This window comes from Microcaecilia unicolor, chromosome 2 (assembly GCF_901765095.1).
Source record: "Microcaecilia unicolor chromosome 2, aMicUni1.1, whole genome shotgun sequence".
NCBI lineage: Eukaryota > Metazoa > Chordata > Amphibia > Gymnophiona > Siphonopidae > Microcaecilia > Microcaecilia unicolor.
The window spans coordinates 432,821,994-432,839,099 of NC_044032.1; the positions used below are offsets into that span (position 1 = coordinate 432,821,994).

The following is a 17,106-nucleotide window of genomic DNA, read 5'->3' on the forward strand; positions in this document are numbered from 1 at the left end:
CGTTGCAGTAGTCCAGATGGCTTATTACCATTGACTGTACCAGAGTGCGGAAGATGTGTCTTGGGAAAAAAGGTTTTAATCTTTTAAGTTTCCACATGGAGTGGAACATCTTTTTTGTCGTAATCTTCACGTGGGTATCGAGAGTAAGGTTTCGATCAATAGTCACTCCAAGAATTTTAAGGTTTTGTGAGACGGGAAGAGAACAGTATGGTGTGATTATGGTGGAGACGTTTTTTGTGTTATGTTAGGTAAATATAAGGATTCTTTTATTTTCACGTCCTGTTATGATCTAACTGCTAGACCCTTGAATGAGTTAAAACCAGTCCACAGCCTTTGTGAATTGTGGTAGGTAGGAATGCGCATAGGAAAAAAAATATTTGTTCATCTTCAAAAATGTTGGATTTTTTCCCCACAATGTTCATCAGTCATTTCAAACTTTAAAAAAGTTAGATCTTTTTAATTTGTAGAAATTGAGGGTGGGCAGGTTAATTTACAGGTTAATGTGCATTAAATCAATTTTACACCAGCTTTTATAATTTGCACTAATGAATGCATGCCTTTAAACTGTAACAAATTTGATTCTCATGAGTTTGCTGCAGTTCAAGAGAATAATCAGAACTTGTTGGCCAGCACTTCCTGGCTGTTGGTCCCTTACAAGATTTGTACCCAGGGAGTTATTGGTCCATGAGTTACAACAGAGTCTGCAGTGTTGGTACAAGTAGCTGGTGGAGAGGAAAAGATCCATGGCAGCTGGCAGACCCCTTCAAAACAGCCACTGAAGAGTGCAGAAAGTGGTCTGACATAACCCATAGCTCTGTTCAGGGGGAAGGTAGATACGGGGAGGAGAAGCACAACATAATTTTATGGGAGAACATGGATGCTATCTTTAAAGGTTCGGTGGGGGGGGGGGGGGGGGGGGGGGGGGGGGGTAGGAGATCTGGTGGCATGAAAGTTAGCACCACAGAATTCTCTCTCTCACTCCCTTTGCTACCTTGTCATCATTCAACCTGGTCACTATTTCATTTTTTAAAGAGAAAATCACCCCTGGATACAACTGTGCTGTCATAGGAGTTAGACAGTTACTTCAGCTAATCTATGAATCCAGAGATCATTGTAAAATGATAATCAATAGAAATAGAATAAAATAAAACAGAGAAAAGAAAATAAGATACCTTTTTTTATTAGACTAACTTAATACATTTTTTGATTAGCTTTCGAAGGTAGCCCTTATTCGTCAGCTACCACATCTCTCTATTGTAAAATGAAAAATCCCTTGGCAATTACAACAGAACTACCATCATAATATCACTTCCTCTGGCAAGGGAAAATCTTTCAATAGAAGGGTTTTCTTAAAATGGATGCAACGCAAATATTCAGTTTATCGTTTTCACTTGTTCCCCCAGTGGGCGAACCACAATAGTTCCCATTTTAATTATAATATCACCTTGTAACTGTTAACACCGCAGTTCTTAATCATCTTTCTGTAACCATGTAAGCCACACTGAGCCTACAAATAGGTGGGAAAATGTGGGATACAAATGTAACAAATAAAAATAAATAAAATAAAATAAATGTTAAACAATAAGAACATCAGAAAAACAGTTTATTGAATTCCAGTTCACACACCACCTGATATTCAAAATGATTTAAGTGGGCGGGACAGAGGCACTCGATATCACCACAGACTGGAGGCTGGGAGGAGCCAGGACTTAACTGGTTAGCGGCCATATTCAGGTCATTAACCGATTAAACAAGTTGCTAAAGTTAGGACAGCAAAAAGCCTGTCCTATTTTTAGCCTTGAAGGTACCTTGGCACCAGTCTGAATATTGGTCAGTGCCTGGTTAATCTTCAGGTTATGGCAGAAAAGTGCTGGCTGCCCCCCCCCCCTTCTAATCCTCCTTCCCAACCCCCAGGAACTACAATACCTCCCTTTATGTCCTGATTCCCCTCCCACCTCCCCAAAAAGATGGCAGGCACCTCCCTGAGCCGTTTGCCTCACTAGACTACCAGGGACAATCTAGGTAGGCCTGGGGGGGGGGGAGGAGGAGCTTGGGCCCACCATCTTCTTTATTTGAGGAGTGGTAGGAGGGGGATCGGGATAGAAAGGGGTGTGCTGTGGTTCCTGGGGGGGGGGGGGGTAGGAAGGGGATCAGAAAGGGGAGAGGGTGCTGTGGTTCCTGGGCAGAAACCTTTATGTGGGTCCCAGTTGATATTCAGCTGGGACCCGAATAAGTGTAAAAAAAAAATCACTGACTGCTTCCAGTTGAATTATATCAGCCAGTTTCTTTGAAATGGTACATTATGTTAAAGGTTATTTACAGAGTAGGTCTACAAATGTGGCACTTCCAAGCTTTCAGACTGCCTTTTGAAATATGCCCCAAATTATTTCGACATTTATAAATTAGTCTAGTCTACACAAGGGCAAGAGATTTCATGAATGCTCCCTTCCAACCTTTGCTTTGATAAAAGAATTATAACACAGTCACAAATAGGTGACATGAAGCTCCTAATGCAGTGATGCCCAGTGTCTTTAAGGCCTTAATTACTTCAGAAGGAATTCAGTGCAATTGCGCAGAACAGAATTCACACAGATTTCTTCACCCCAGCAGGATGGGCAGCAGTAGCTCTACTCACTCTCTCTCCCCATCCCCCGCTGAGTTCACACAGCAAGAAGAGGAGGAAGTGAACCACTGCACATCAGACTTCTTCTTCCTCCTCTGCTGGCTTAGACCCAACTGCTCATGCAAACTGCGGGGCTGTATGGAGGCTCGTATGGTTCACATAAACAGTCGAGTCTTTGGCACAGGAGGGGGAAGTGACCCAATGTGCTGCGGTTCACTTCCTCCTCTTCTTGTCACAGGAACTCAGCAGGGAAGGGGGGAGAGAGTGAGTAGAGCAGAGCAGCTGCTGCTACCAGTAGTTGAAGATGAGAAGGGGGGGAGGGGGCACAGCAAGGTCAGTATGAAATGGGGATAGGAGCGGGGCAGAGCAAGGTCAGATTGTGCCATGGTAGGGGGACATTTTAAAGTACACATGCCTCCATCTGTACTCTGCCCAGATTCCACCCCTAAGTATGTCTGCTGTACAAATACACACCAGCTTGCACCACAAGTACTTTTAGTTGTGATCTAATTTTATAAGATCCTGTTTACATTCATGTTTTATGCAGAAAAATGTTTTATAAGATTACCCCCCCCCCCCCCCAGAAGAGCAGGGCTCCACACTTCACAAAGCAACAAAAAAAAAAAACAGTGAACACAACATAAGAATCTGGTGCACTTATGTCCTTTAACTGATTTCTTCAAAACAATCCAACGACTTGACACGGGCTGTGTTTTGGACGAAACACAGCCCGTGTCGTCAAATTGTTTTGAAGAAATCAATTAAAGGATAGTGCACCACATTCTTTGGTTACATCACCGGGCTGAGAACCAAGGAGTGTTCACGTCGCAGTGATGCTCTTTATGACCTTGGGCAAGTTACTCCATTGCCTCAGGTACAAACTTGGATTGTAAGCTCTCTGGGACAAAAATGCCTACTGTACTTGAATGTAACTCACCTGAAAAGATGTGAGCTAAATCCAAATTCCTCCCTAACCTGGCTCTATCCTAAGAAATTTCTTGTTTTGCACACAAGTGTGTGCTGATGTTGAGCTGTTCCTTGCAGTAAACGCCAATACTGTAATATTAAGTTCTCAAGAAAACAGAAGACTTACCATGGGGCCTGGTGGACCATGAGGGCCAGGAGGTCCAGGAGGGCCAATGATCTATAGAGAGAAACATGTTCTAAGATGAAGCAGACAAGTAACAGACTTTAACTGTTCTGTTTTGCAGAAGAGATTAATAATATTCAGGCTGAAGGATTTTAAAAGGGCATCAGAAATGTTCTTGCATCTTATGAATCCTTCATGTCTTTAATTTCTAAACAGTATTAGATCATCTAATTAAAACATAAATTAAGCTGAACAGTTCTGCTAAACCATGACTGCCTTTGCATATAGTCATGCCTCATTGGATAAAAATAGCCTACAATAACAAGGGATCCGGAAATGTAGTAATGCTCCCTTAACTCTTCACCAGCAATCACAGCAAGCACTGTAAGTGAACGAGTTTCACTGTAGAGCAATCTTGGGGGTCGCTTCTGATCTGTACTCTTCGGGGCCTACACAACTAACAGAGATTTCCTTTATGATTCAGCATATAAAGATCGTCAGCAGCTTTTATCCTTAAGACAGGTCTGAGTCAATACACAAAGTTTTCCATGTGCAGTGGGTGGACAAGGATAAGCAGATGGCAGCATCATGGTGAGACTTACAGAAGCACCTTGTGAACCAGGCAAACCAAGATCTCCTTTTTCTCCTTTCATGCCGTTGGTACCCTACAAAATAACAACGACAAAACAGTAAGTGTGAATAATAGTTCCATTCGGTGCAGGTTAGTGGAAACCAGCACGTATGGAAAAATCTATTCACAAGCCATCAATGTATGTTTTTCTTTCTGAGAGGTCATCTACCTCTTGATTTTCTTGGTAGGCCCCTTATAATAAAATATTTATAAACTCTGGTTCTCTCCAAAGCTGTAGCTACAATGAAATCACTGATGCTAAAGAAACCTATAGCAAAATTCAAAACAGGTTTTTAGATCAATAAAGAGGTAGGTGTTTGGTCAAGGTTCATCTGGTCACTCTGCATCTGCATCTTGTGAAGAACTGGAATGTACAAAGATTATTCATATAGGGAGTCTTTTACTAAGCCACAGTAGCATTTTTAGTTCGAGGTGGAAATCAGCTGGTGGTAAATGCTGAGACACTAATAGGAAGACCAGAAGGATGCTAGGCTGCATAGAGAGGGGTATAACCAGCAGAAGAAAGGAGGTGTTGATGCCCCTCTACAAATCGTGGATAAGGTCCCATTTGGAATATTGTGGTCAGTTTTGGAGGCTGTATCTTGCTAAAGATGTAAAAAGACTGGAAGTGATGCAAACAAAAGCTACAAAAATGGTATGGGATTTGCGTTGCAAACCGTACGAGGAGAGACTTGCCGACCTGAACATGTGTACCTTGGAGGAAAGGAGAAACAGGAGTGAAATGATATAGACGTTCAAATATTTGAAAGGTATTGATCCGCAAACAAACCTTTTCCGGAGATGGAAAGGTGATAGAACTAGAGGACATGAATTGAGGTTGAAGGGGGACAGACTCAGGAGTAGGGGGACAGACTCAGGAGTAATGTCAGGAAGTATTTTTTCATGGAAAGGATGGTGGATACATGGAATGCCCTCCTGCGGGAGGTGGTGGAGATGAAAACGGTAATGGAATGCAAACATGCGTGGGATAAACACAAAGGAATCTTGTTTAGAAGGAATGGATCCACAAAATCTTAGTGGAGAGTGGTTGGCAACACCAGTAATTGAGAAGTAAAACCAGTGCTAGGCAGACTTTTATGGTCTATGCCCTGATCATGACTCAATAGATATGGATGGGCTGGAGTGTAAATTTTAAGGGGCTTCGACGTTAGCTTCAGAACTTTTGGTACAAGATCAGTGCTGGGCACACTTCTACGGTCTGTGTCCTGAGAATGGCAAGGACAAATCAAACTCGGGTATACATATAAAGTATCACATACCATGTAAAATGAGTTTATCTTGTTGGGCAGACTGGATGGACCGTAAGGTCTTTATCTGCCTTCATTTACTATGTTACTATGAATATAATGGGCATCTCAGTTTTTACTGCCAGCTGATTTCTACCACGAGCTAAAAACGTTACTGCAGCTTATTAAAATACCCCCCCCCCCATAATGCATTACTTTGCATAACTAACAATATTTGGCCAGTTGTTCTTCATAAATGTGTGCAGTCAGATGGGGTCAATGAATATCACTATACTGGAAAGGAAAGAAACTGACCTCTGTGTCTAGAACTAAGTATAGGGCAGTTTGTTGCTGTCCATAAAATCATCTTCACATAAAGTCTGGCAATGTAACAGAAATATGATCTGCACCACTGAAATTATCTCTGGACTGGAATAAAGACTTTCAACTGTTCAAAAAAAAAAAAACTGAATAAGAGCTCACTGGGGCTCAGGCTACACCCAGGAATTTCTCTCGTGATGTTGGTAGTTGGTGAACTGAAATGGGCAATTGGAAATGTGCTGGAAAGCTAAAATTTAGGGTCCAATATTCAACTGGCAGTGCATTTTGCTGACCACCGCCAGCATTAAAGCCAGAACTTCAATGCTGGGTCATGTCTGGGCACGGCATTGAATTTCTGGGTTTCCAGAACCAGCTAACATATGGTTAAATGCGATATTCAGCACTTAACTGGCTATAGGTTACTGCATAAAGACAGAACTGACTTTTATGTGGTCCAATTGGTTTCTGTCAGGTACTTGTGACCTGGCTTGGCCACTGTTGGAAACAGGATACTGGGCTAGATGGACCATTGGTCTGACCCAGTATGGCTACTCTTATGTTATGTATATTCAATTTATGCAGTTAACCTGGCTGGTTAAGAGCTGAATTTTAACACTTAACTGGCCAAGTTCCGACTACCCCCCTGATGCCCCCAAAATAGCTGGGTTTGAGTTCAGTGTTAACTAGTTATTTTCAGTGGCACTAACTGGTTAAGTGCCACTGAAAATTAGCAGTTAGCCCCGAGCATGTGATCAAACTGGTCAGGAGCGGTTTCTGGTGGTTAAATTACTTTGAATATTGATCCTTTTGTTTCCTAGTAAGTGTACTTGCATAACCATAGAACAACATGGACAATAAGAGGTCAATAATCAACACTAATTATTCAGTTACCTACAACTGCTAACTGGATAAGTGCATTGGCCTGGATATTGAGCAGCACTATATGGATATCCTCACAGCCTGCCTTGGCACTATTTGGGTAGAGACAAGTCAGTCCGAGTGCAGAGCTAGGGTGGAGTTACCAGATATCTGTTTAGTGGCAATATTCAGTCCATTAATCGGAAAACTATCCGGATGAAGTCAGGCCACCCAAAATACTGTCCTAACTTTATCCAGTGAGCTATCTGGATACGTATAACTTGAGACTACCTCTACTTCAGGAAGCAGGTGACAGCCTGGCTCTTCTCCCAGTGATCTGACTATCCACTCATTCTGCACCTGTACTAGCTTGCTACACACACTGTAACTTAGATCAGTTCCTTATATCTTGTTTAACTGTACAAAGAACTTGCCTTCAGTTTAGCCACCCATCTATTTATCCCAACTGACTCTGTACCACCCATCTTGTTCCCATCTATATGTCTGTACTTGGCCCCTCAGCTATATGGTAGGCTGTATTGTAGAAAAGCATTAGTATCATAGCAATGTTATTTGAATGTTCTAATGTGCACTTATTAGATATTTCATTGGTATTATGCTGACATCGTATTATATCTCTGTTTTTTCGAATTTCAGTGTTGTTAAATGTGTATATTTTTGATCCTGTTTCATGATTCAATTTGCTGTTTTCAAGTTTACCTCATTTATTGTATTTATGTTTATACTTGGTCATTTACTATTGTTACGCTGTTAATAAAATTGTAAGTTTTATTTTAAACTGTACACTGCCTTAGGTTAATAAATCCCAAAAAATAAATAAATAAAATAGTAGACTCAGTGCCGCTGGTATCTGGACAGTATTCATATATTCAACACTGGCCATTAATCAGTTAACAGGACTACATATCTGGATTTTATTTAAATGCTGTAGTCAGTATTTAAAAAAGAATTGCTAGCCATGAAGTTTAAATATTAAGTGGTAAATATATACTGAAAGTATTTGTCTAATGTATTGAGTGCAATACTTTATTCTGTTCCATACTGGCTTTTGCAACATATCTCTACTACTACTACTACTATTTAACATTTCTAAAGCGCTATCAGGGTTGCGCAGCGCTGTACAATTAACAAAGAAGGATAGTCCATGCTCAAAGGAGCTTACAATCTAAAGGACAAAAAGTGCAGTAAATCAAGATTGAGGCAGTCTAGGTTTCCTGGATAGAGGTATAATGGTTAGGTGCCGAAAGCGACATTGAAGAGGTGGGCTTTGAGCAAGGATTTGAAGATGGGTAGGGAGGGGGCTTGGCGTATGGGCTCAGGGAGTTTATTCCAAGCACAGGGTGAGGCGAGGCAGAAAGGGTGGAGTCTGGAGTTGGCGGTGGTGGAGAAGGGTACTGAGAGGAGGGATTTGTCCTGTGAGCGGAGGTTACGGGTAGGAGCGTAAGGGGAGATGAGGGTAGAGAGGTAGTGAGGGGCTGCAGATTGAGTGCATTTGTAGGTTAGTAGGAGAAGCTTGAACTGTATGCGGTACCTGATCGGAAGCCAGTGAAGTGACTTGAGGAGAGGGGTGATATGAGCATATCGGTCTAGGCGGAAGATAAGACGCGCAGCATATATATATATAGCTAATATTAATAACGATAACCATAAAAACTCTCATTAATTTTTACATACTTACTGGTAACCCAGGAAGCCCAATTCCACCTTTTTCTCCCGGTATTCCTGATTCACCCCTGTCACCTTTTGAACCTTTAGGACCCTAAAAAACACAGTTTTTGAGAATGGAATGAATTACAATCAAAAAGGGAATCCAAGTGTTTTTAAACTTCACTGGCCAGATATTCAAAAAAGTTGAGCTCCTACATTTAGGCTCTTAAGTTAGACTCTTAAAATCACACAATTTTTTCTGCGAAACTAAGGGGATCCTTTACTAAACCATGGTAGAAAATGGCCTTACTGTGTGGCAGTGGCATAGACAGACTTGACATTTTGGCGGGAAAGCCTGGACTTAACATGAGGGGGCACTAGGCATATAGGTGTGAGTAGTGTTTGCTATATTCCTAAATAATATCTTAGCATGTACTTGACAGATTTCTAAGTAAACAGTATATCTTGCACCAAACATAAACCCCATACACACTTATGGAAACTGTGGGCACCTTTTACAAAGCCATGGTAGTGATTCTTGGCGTGGAAAATGTGACAAAGCCCATTCAATTCACATGAGCTTCATCGCATTTGCCACGTGGGAATCAGTATCGCAGCTTTGTAAAAGGAACCCTTTGGAAACACTGACATTTAAAATCCCATAACTTAAACTTTGCCATTATAGTAGAGTTGAGTCTGGTCAACATGTCAACACACATCTCAGTATCCTGCAAAATAATTGCTACAATGGTACATATAATAAATAAAAACACCTTAATACGCTGTATTAACAAAACAGGTATATACTTTTGAAGTAGAAGTTTAAATATGAAGCCTAAGAAATCTAATATAAATATAACAACCCCTAACACTGCACACTGGACCATCAAACTGTGAATTTAAACATATATTTTGGATCCACAGAAATCCCCATAGCTTCTCCTCTAAGAATAGATGCAAAGCAGGAAAAGAGCATTGCCCCAGGAACTTACCATACAAAAAATGTTGATTTTGGTGTAATCTCAATAAAAACATAGATCCTTTCCAGTCCCAAGCATATTGTGAAGTGTCTGTATTTATAATATATGGAGGGGCATTTTTGATATGACGTCTAAGTCTGACTTTGGATGTTTTGCACAAAACGTCCAAAATCCGAATAGGAAAGAAGGTCATTTTCGAAAAAAAAAAAAAAAAAGAAATAATTAAATTAGATGGAAGCTAGCGGAGAATGACGCTGCTCAATTGCAACAATGGTCAGTCTGCCCTTGCAGTAGGTTTTAACCGGGCATTTTCAAAGAAGCTGATTTAGGAGCGTAACTCTCAAAGTTATCATTGGAATATCATGTCCCATATAACTAATAGAGTTTTAAAAGCAGACAAGGGCTTATAAAAATCCTGAGTTCACTTGTAACTGATTGCCATTTTTAATAAAGTACCTAATCAAATTCTGCAGGGCAGTTCTTACCCCTGGGGATTGGCACAATAAGGAAAGCAAATATATGCTGGTCGTTCATTTTATTTATTGCCTTATGAAAAAATTACTCATAGAGATTTGTGCCCTGCTTTCTCTGTGGGTATATTTTTTGATGGAAACAAAACATTTAGCAGCTCCAGGAAAACAGATAACTCTCTTACTCATTGATTTTCAGCAGCACTATTGGGGCAATTCTAGAACTGGGTGCCTCCATTTAAGCTCCCCAAGGGTGGGTGGTAGAAGCCTATCCTACCATGGAACCTAGGTCCTGGTTTCCTTTATAGAATACTAGCGTAACCTGGTATTAGAGATGGGCACTCCTTAACAATGAGAGAGAAAATGTCAAATGATATTTCCTCTGTTGTTTCCTGTCATTGGCAAATGAAAAAGGGCAGGGTTTGTTTTTCAATGAGAGGTTTGGCAATGACAGCTCCACCCCACCATGATTTAAGACCCCCTCAACGATCCAAGGCCCCCCTTCTAGTCCATCTCTCCACGGCTGCCCCTTCTGAACCCCGTTCCCTGTAGGCCCCCCTGGGCTTATCTCAATCCCTGGTGGTCCAGTGGGGGTATGTTGGGGGCAGGAGCAATGCCCACTCACTCCTGCCCAAGGCAACAAACACCATCTAATATGGTGACTGCAAAATTTAACCCTAGTGAGTGATATTAATGGGCTCATTTTCGAAAGAGAAGGGCGCCCATCTTTCGACACAAAACGGGAGATGGGCGTCCTTCTCCCAGGGTCACCCAAATCGGCATAATCGAAAGCCGATTTTGGGCGCCCTCAAATGCTTTCCATCTCGGGGATGACCAAAGTTCATGGGGGCGTGTCGGAAGCATAGCAAAGGCAGGACTGGGGCGTGCTTAACACATGGGCGTCCTCAGCCGATAATGGAAAAAAGAAGGGCGTCCCTGACGAGCACTTGGCCAACTTTACTTGGTCCATTTTTTCTTGCGACCAAGCCTCAAAAGGTGCCCAAACTGACCAGATGACCACCAGAGGGAATCGGGGATGACCTCCCCTTACTCCCCCAGTGGTCACTAACCCCCTCCCACCCTAAAAAAAAACTTTAAAAATATTTTTTGCCAGCCTCTATGCCAGCCTCAAATGTCATACCCAGCTCCCTGACAGCAGTATGCAGGTCCCTGGAGCAGTTTTAGTGGGTGCAGTGCACTTCAGGCAGACGGACCCAGGCCCACCCTTCCCCACCTGTTACACTTGTGGTGGTAAATGTGAGCCCTTCAAAGCCCACCACAAACCCACTGTACCCACATCTAGGTTCCCCCCTTCACCCCTTAAGGCTATGGTACTGTTGTACAGTTGTGGGTAGTGGGTTTTGGGGGGCTCAGCACCCAAGGTAAGGGAGCTATGCACCTGGGAGCAATTTCTGAAGTCCACTGCAATGCCCCCTAGGGTGCTCAGTTGGTGTCCTGGCATGTCAGGGAGACCAGTGCACTACGAATGCTGGCTCCTCCCATGACCAAAGAGCTTGGATTTGGTTGTTTATGAGATGGACGTCCTCGGTTTCCATTATCGCCCAAAACTGGGGACGACCATTTCTAAGGTCAAACTAAATGTTGAGATTTGGGCGTCCCCGACCGTATTATCTAAACGAAAGATGGCAGCCCATCTTGTTTCAATTATAAGGGTTTCCCCGCCCCTTCGCAAGGACGTCCTGCGAGAACGTCCTCAGGAAAACCTGGGCGGCCCGTTCGATTATGCCCCTCCACGCCACCATCCAAATAGTTATGGTTTAATTTGGGCCAGCAAAAGGCTCTTCTAAATTAAACCACTCAATTATATGTTTAGTTACTGAATATAACTGCAATGAGTGTAACCACTTACAGTCAGTGGTCTCTGTATATATTTAGCACCATTAACTATGGGGTTGATATTCAAAGTGATTTAACCAGCCAGATTCGGCTCCTGACCAGTTAAATCGCTTGTTTGGGTCTAACTGGTCTTATTCAGCAGCACTTAACCGGATAGTGCCACTGAAAATGTCTGTTTAGCACCCAACGCGAAACTGGCTATTTTGGGAGCACTCAGGGGGTGGAGTCAGTTACATAGCTGGTTAAGTACCAATTTTCAGCACTTAATCAGCTAAGATAACCGCATAAATAGGACCACATAAAAGTCAGTCTTATATTTATGCAGTATTACATATTGTACTTAACTGGCCATGTTTTCGCTAGCTCCGTATACCCATAAATTCAATGCTGGAGCCCGGACATGACCCAGCATTGAATTTCCAGGGATAACACTGGCAGTGGTCAGCAAATTATTAATCATTGCTAGCTGAATATCGGGCCCTATGTGTGCAGTGCTGTATCCAGCATTTAAGAAATCTTTGGAGATGTTATTTAAGTTTATGGAGGATTATGTTGACTTTTAATGCCCTTTTACTCAAACGTCTGTGTTGTTTACTATAGGTCACAGTTATGCAACTTTTTTCTATTTGTTTACTTTTCTGAGCTGCCTATGCTCTCTTTCTCAGTTTAAGGTGTTATTGAGTAGAGTTTTTGCTTTGGTTTTCTTATTGACTTTGGGGTTGATACTCAAAGGCATTTATCCTTGTAGGGATACATATTCAGCAGCATTAACTGGACAATGTCACTGAATATTTCCTCTGGCCCTCTCAGCATTGTCCTGATAGTGCCAGGACAGTCAGTGGGTGGAGTCTGAGCATCAGTGGGTGGAATTCGAGCTGTCTTAATATCACCACTAACTAGATAGCATAATCAGTCAGTGCTGACTATTTAATTGGATATTGCTGCTTTACACCTAGATTTATTTTACCCATGAAAAAAACATTGACCACCATGGGCTCAATATTATGGGGTGGGGGATTATGTGACAGAGGCTTAAATGTCGAAACTTAGCCAAGTTGAGCTCCATTTGGATTATATAAATAAAGAGTATGGTCTTTCAACACATCTGGAAGCTTTTTCTGCCACTGTGTCCTTCTCCACTTAATTTGCTTTTAAAAACATCAGCTTAATAAAATTTTAAAGTAAGGCTGCACTTTAATCCATAACTATCAAAAATTGCTAAGCAATTTCAGGAAACATTTTATTACATTTTTAAGGACGTTTTGAAGAAATTGCTTAGCGATTTCAATAGTTATGGATTTTAGAACATCTTAAGTTGAATTTTGAGTAGTTTTTGATTGAAATGTTCAGCGTTTTATTTTCAATGGTTTCAGAACTTTTCAGTTTCAAAATGGATCTATTTTATGATACTGGCACTGTTGCTTTTACATTTTTCATCAGGTTTATATTGTTTTTAACCCACATTTTTGTTCTCCAATGGCTTTAGAGAAGTTTTTGGTTCTTTTACTGCAATTATGCATGCATGACATCCTATAAACTAGGTTGTCATAGCAAGTTTGTTTTAACACTGATCTACAAGCCTGCAGGTACCAGTGGCGTAGCCAGAAAGCAATTTTTGGGTGGGCCAGCAGGTTGGATGGGTGGGCACCCATGCTCTGTCCCTACCCCATTCCATGCTGGACCTCTACCTTACTCCCCATATGGTCCACATCTCTCTCCTTTCCCTTCAGCCATCCCCAATCCCCTGCATATCCAGCACCTATCCCAGTCCCCCTTCTACATGTCCAGCACCTCACCTCCCTTTTCCTGCCAACCCCCCGCCCGCATATGCAGCTCCTCTCCCCTTCCCCCCTGCAAATCCAGCACCTCTCCGTCTCCCATTCCATGCAACCTCCCCCCTGCAAGTCCAGTGCCTCCTCACCTCACAGTCTCCGTGTCCTACCCCCGCTGCAGCGCTTGCAATTTACTATCGTCGGCGCTGCCTGACACAGCTGAGAGACGCGGCACGACGTCCTGCTCCGGGGCCTTCCCTCTGCCGCGCTAATTCAACTTCCTATTTACGCAGGGCGGAATGCACGTGGCAGAGGGAAGGTCCCGGAGTAGGACGTCACGCTGCGTCTGTCAGCTGTGGCAGCGCGCCGACGATAGCAAATTGCAAGCGCTGCCGCGGGGTGGAAAACGGAGGCTGTGAGGTGAGGAGGCAGCGCCGATAGCGCTAAAGAGAAGCGCTACGGTGGGGGTGGGAGAGGGTGTGAGGAGACACGTCGGTGACGGAGGTGTTGGGAGTCTTCTCTGGATGGGCCTGAACCCAAACTGGGCGGGCCTAGGCCCATCCAGGCCCACCCGCAGCTACGCCCCTGGCAGGTACAAGACCATACAAGTTTGCCTCCTTTTTGAGTCTTATTTTTTTGTTTTTAAGATGGTCTTTGAGCAGTTATAGGTTTTAAGACATGTAGGGCCCTGTTTACTATGCCGCACTGTAGGCATGCTAACTTTTTAACATGTGCTAAAAATTAGCGCATGCTAATGATAGAGATAGCCATTATATTCCTATGGGTGTCTCTTGTTAGTGGACGCTTACATCGCGGCTTAGTAAACGGCCTGTAGTTTTTAATTTTTGTTTAACAGTGCCTATATCATATGACTTTGTGGGACTAGACTAGGTGAAGTGTGCTGTATACACCAGGGGCATAGCCAGATTTCGGCGAGAGGGGGGTCCACAGCCCGAGGTGAGGGGGCACATTTTAGCCCCCCCCCCCGGTGCCGGCACCCCCCCCCCGCCATTGCCGCCGACACTGCCCGCCCGCCAGTCATTGTCGACCCCACCACCAACAACTTTGCCCCCCCCCTGCCGATGACCCGCTCGACCCCCCCTCCCGCCGCCAACCCGCCGTCGCCTACCTTTGCTGGCGGGGAACCCAACCCTCCACCAGCCGAGGTCCTCCTCGCAAAAGGCTTCCTTCTGTTTCTGATGTCCTGCACGTTGTCGTTGGCAGGGGGGTCCAGGGCCAAATCTACGGGGGGCCCAGGCCCCCCAGGCCGCATGTAGCTACGCCATTGGTATACACCAGCTGGGTAAGCCTCTCTATTTCCCCTCCCCCAGTCACTACCGTTTTTTTTAAGACTAAGTTCCTCTATGTTTTTACTGTGTTTTTATGTAAATGTTTGTGAGATTTTTTTAAGTTAGTGAATGTATTATTTTTGTATTGCTGTTTCTAGTTTATTCTGTCCCTAACACAGCCATGTCAGGCACAGATGATTGTTAACCTGGGAGCATTTTACTTTATTAAAGACTACCTTTTTATATGATCTGCTCCTTGTTTCATATTTTCCTGGTTAAAGTTAGACCAGCATAAAGGCTGGCTTAACATTATCTAGGGTCCTATCCAAACACCGGTCCGAATATCAGCCACTACCATGATAACTTCCAGCGGTCGGCCATACGCAGATAGTTAATGCTGGTGCCGGGACTAGGCACCTTTAAAAATGCTTACTGCCCCTGGCTGAATATCGGGGAGTATATGAATAGCCAGTGGTGGGATTGCCTTACAGCTGTGTTCAGTGTTGCTATATGGATAGGTGATTGTGGTACTGCAATAAAACTACAAAGTAGTACATTTAAAACTAATCCGAGAAAATGTTTCTTCACTCATCGTGTAATTAAACTCTGGAATTCGTTGCCAGAGAATTTAGTAAAAGCAGTTAGCTTTGTGGGGTTTAAAAAAGGTTTGGATGGCTTCCTAAAGGAAAAGTCCATACACCATTATTAAAATGGACTTGGGGAAAATCCACTGCTTATTTCTAGGATAATAAGCTCTTTGAGCAGGGACTGTCTCTTCATGTATGGTGTACAGCGCTGCGCATGCCTTGTAGCGCTATAGAAATGATAAGCAGTAGTAGGATAAGCAGCATAAAATGCATTGTACTGTTTTGGGATCTTACCAGGTACTTGTGACCTGGATTAGCCACTGTTGGAAACAGGATGCTGGGCTTTGATGGACCTTCGGTCTGTCCCAGTAAGGCAATACTTATGAATGTATGCATTTTTTTTTTTAAAACACTGTGGCCAATGCAAGGTCAGTGCTGCTGCTGAAAAATGGGTCTCTGGGAGACTGATTTGTGATACACAGGGGTCACTTACTTCTGCTCCACAAACTCCAGTGCAGATCTAGCCTTTGTTTCAGGAGCCCTATCTACTGCTTCGCCAGATCTTTGCTCTGTCCTGCTATATAGTTTTGCCTTGCAACAATCCTCTATGGGAACTGCCCGCAGACCTCCAATACAAGAAATAGTACAGCTGACGATGTTTAAAGTGTTTTAAAGTGCTTTCTAGTCAGTCAAGATGAATTCTTCATTTGTGTAAAAGAGTACACTAATCACTATCTGGTGCCTGTTTGCAGTATTTAATCAACATCTGAGCAGTGTGCAGGAGAGCCAAAGGCTTCTGTGAAATTAAATGTGTCTAGTTCAAATGTCACGACTGGGAGAATAGATTAGGAATGTTGTTGATTTATGGGAGATCAATTAATTTGCTACCAAATATACCCAGTAGCGTATAGCCTGTTCTCATTAATTGAGTCCTAGCACAATGAATCCTGTAAGCAGATGAGAAACCATACTTAAACGAGCAATATACTGCACAACCCCAAAAGAGTTATTGGACCAAAAGGCCGCAAATGATGCTCCCCACGTACCTGCTCCCCATCTGCTCCTGGAGGTCCTACAGATCCTGCTTCACCCTGTAATAACAAGATTCATGGCATTCTGGTTACTAATTTAGAAAGCAATCAGTTCAAATATATTATGTTGGTTAAGGGCACAGTCCTCGGTATCCTACAGCACCTTGGCTGGAAAATTTCTGCAGCAGAGATCTCAAATTCTGTGACATTTCTATCATGTATCTGTATAAGCGTTTATTGTTTAGCATAGTACGGCAGGAAGTTATCAATGTGGGCCACCATTAAGATGTGTTGTTTTACTGTTATTCCCAGTTATTACTAATTTTAGGTCTCATAGCATAAAATGGAACCTGTGGTAAAATAGCTCATTAGTGGTAAAATAACACATTTTAATAGCAGCCCACTTCGATAACTACTCTCCTAAATAATGGAAATGTAAATTTTACGTAACACAAAGTAAAGTAGTTTTCCAAACTTCTTTGTGTGTTTGCATAATTTGTTTTGTTTCTTTTTAGGTGTTTCATGATTTGAGTTTCTCAGGCATGGGTAAAGAGTAGGGGAAAGGAAATGGGCAGAAAATTATAGGGATGAGTGAAGGAGGGAGGAGGAGAAGACAGAGAGGGAGAGAGGATCTTGGAGCTGAGGGTATGAGGGAAGGAGAGGGGGCATGGCGATTGGGCAA

At 42.9% G+C, this 17,106-nt stretch overlaps 1 protein-coding gene across 1 annotated transcript in view; it reads right to left on the reverse strand.

Moving 5' to 3' along the window:
- COL25A1 (collagen type XXV alpha 1 chain) overlaps positions 1 to 16,672 on the reverse strand; it is a 61,463-nt gene extending 44,791 nt beyond the window's left edge. Inside the window, exons 1-5 of the mRNA XM_030192159.1 lie at positions 16,583 to 16,672; positions 16,440 to 16,484; positions 8,470 to 8,550; positions 4,316 to 4,378; positions 3,717 to 3,767 (exon numbers count right to left, since the gene is read on the reverse strand). Of these exons, the coding sequence (XP_030048019.1) occupies positions 3,717 to 3,767; positions 4,316 to 4,378; positions 8,470 to 8,550; positions 16,440 to 16,484; positions 16,583 to 16,672 (330 nt within the window). The remainder of the gene's footprint in view (positions 1 to 3,716; positions 3,768 to 4,315; positions 4,379 to 8,469; positions 8,551 to 16,439; positions 16,485 to 16,582) is intronic.
- Between the last annotated feature and the right edge of the window lie 434 nt (positions 16,673 to 17,106).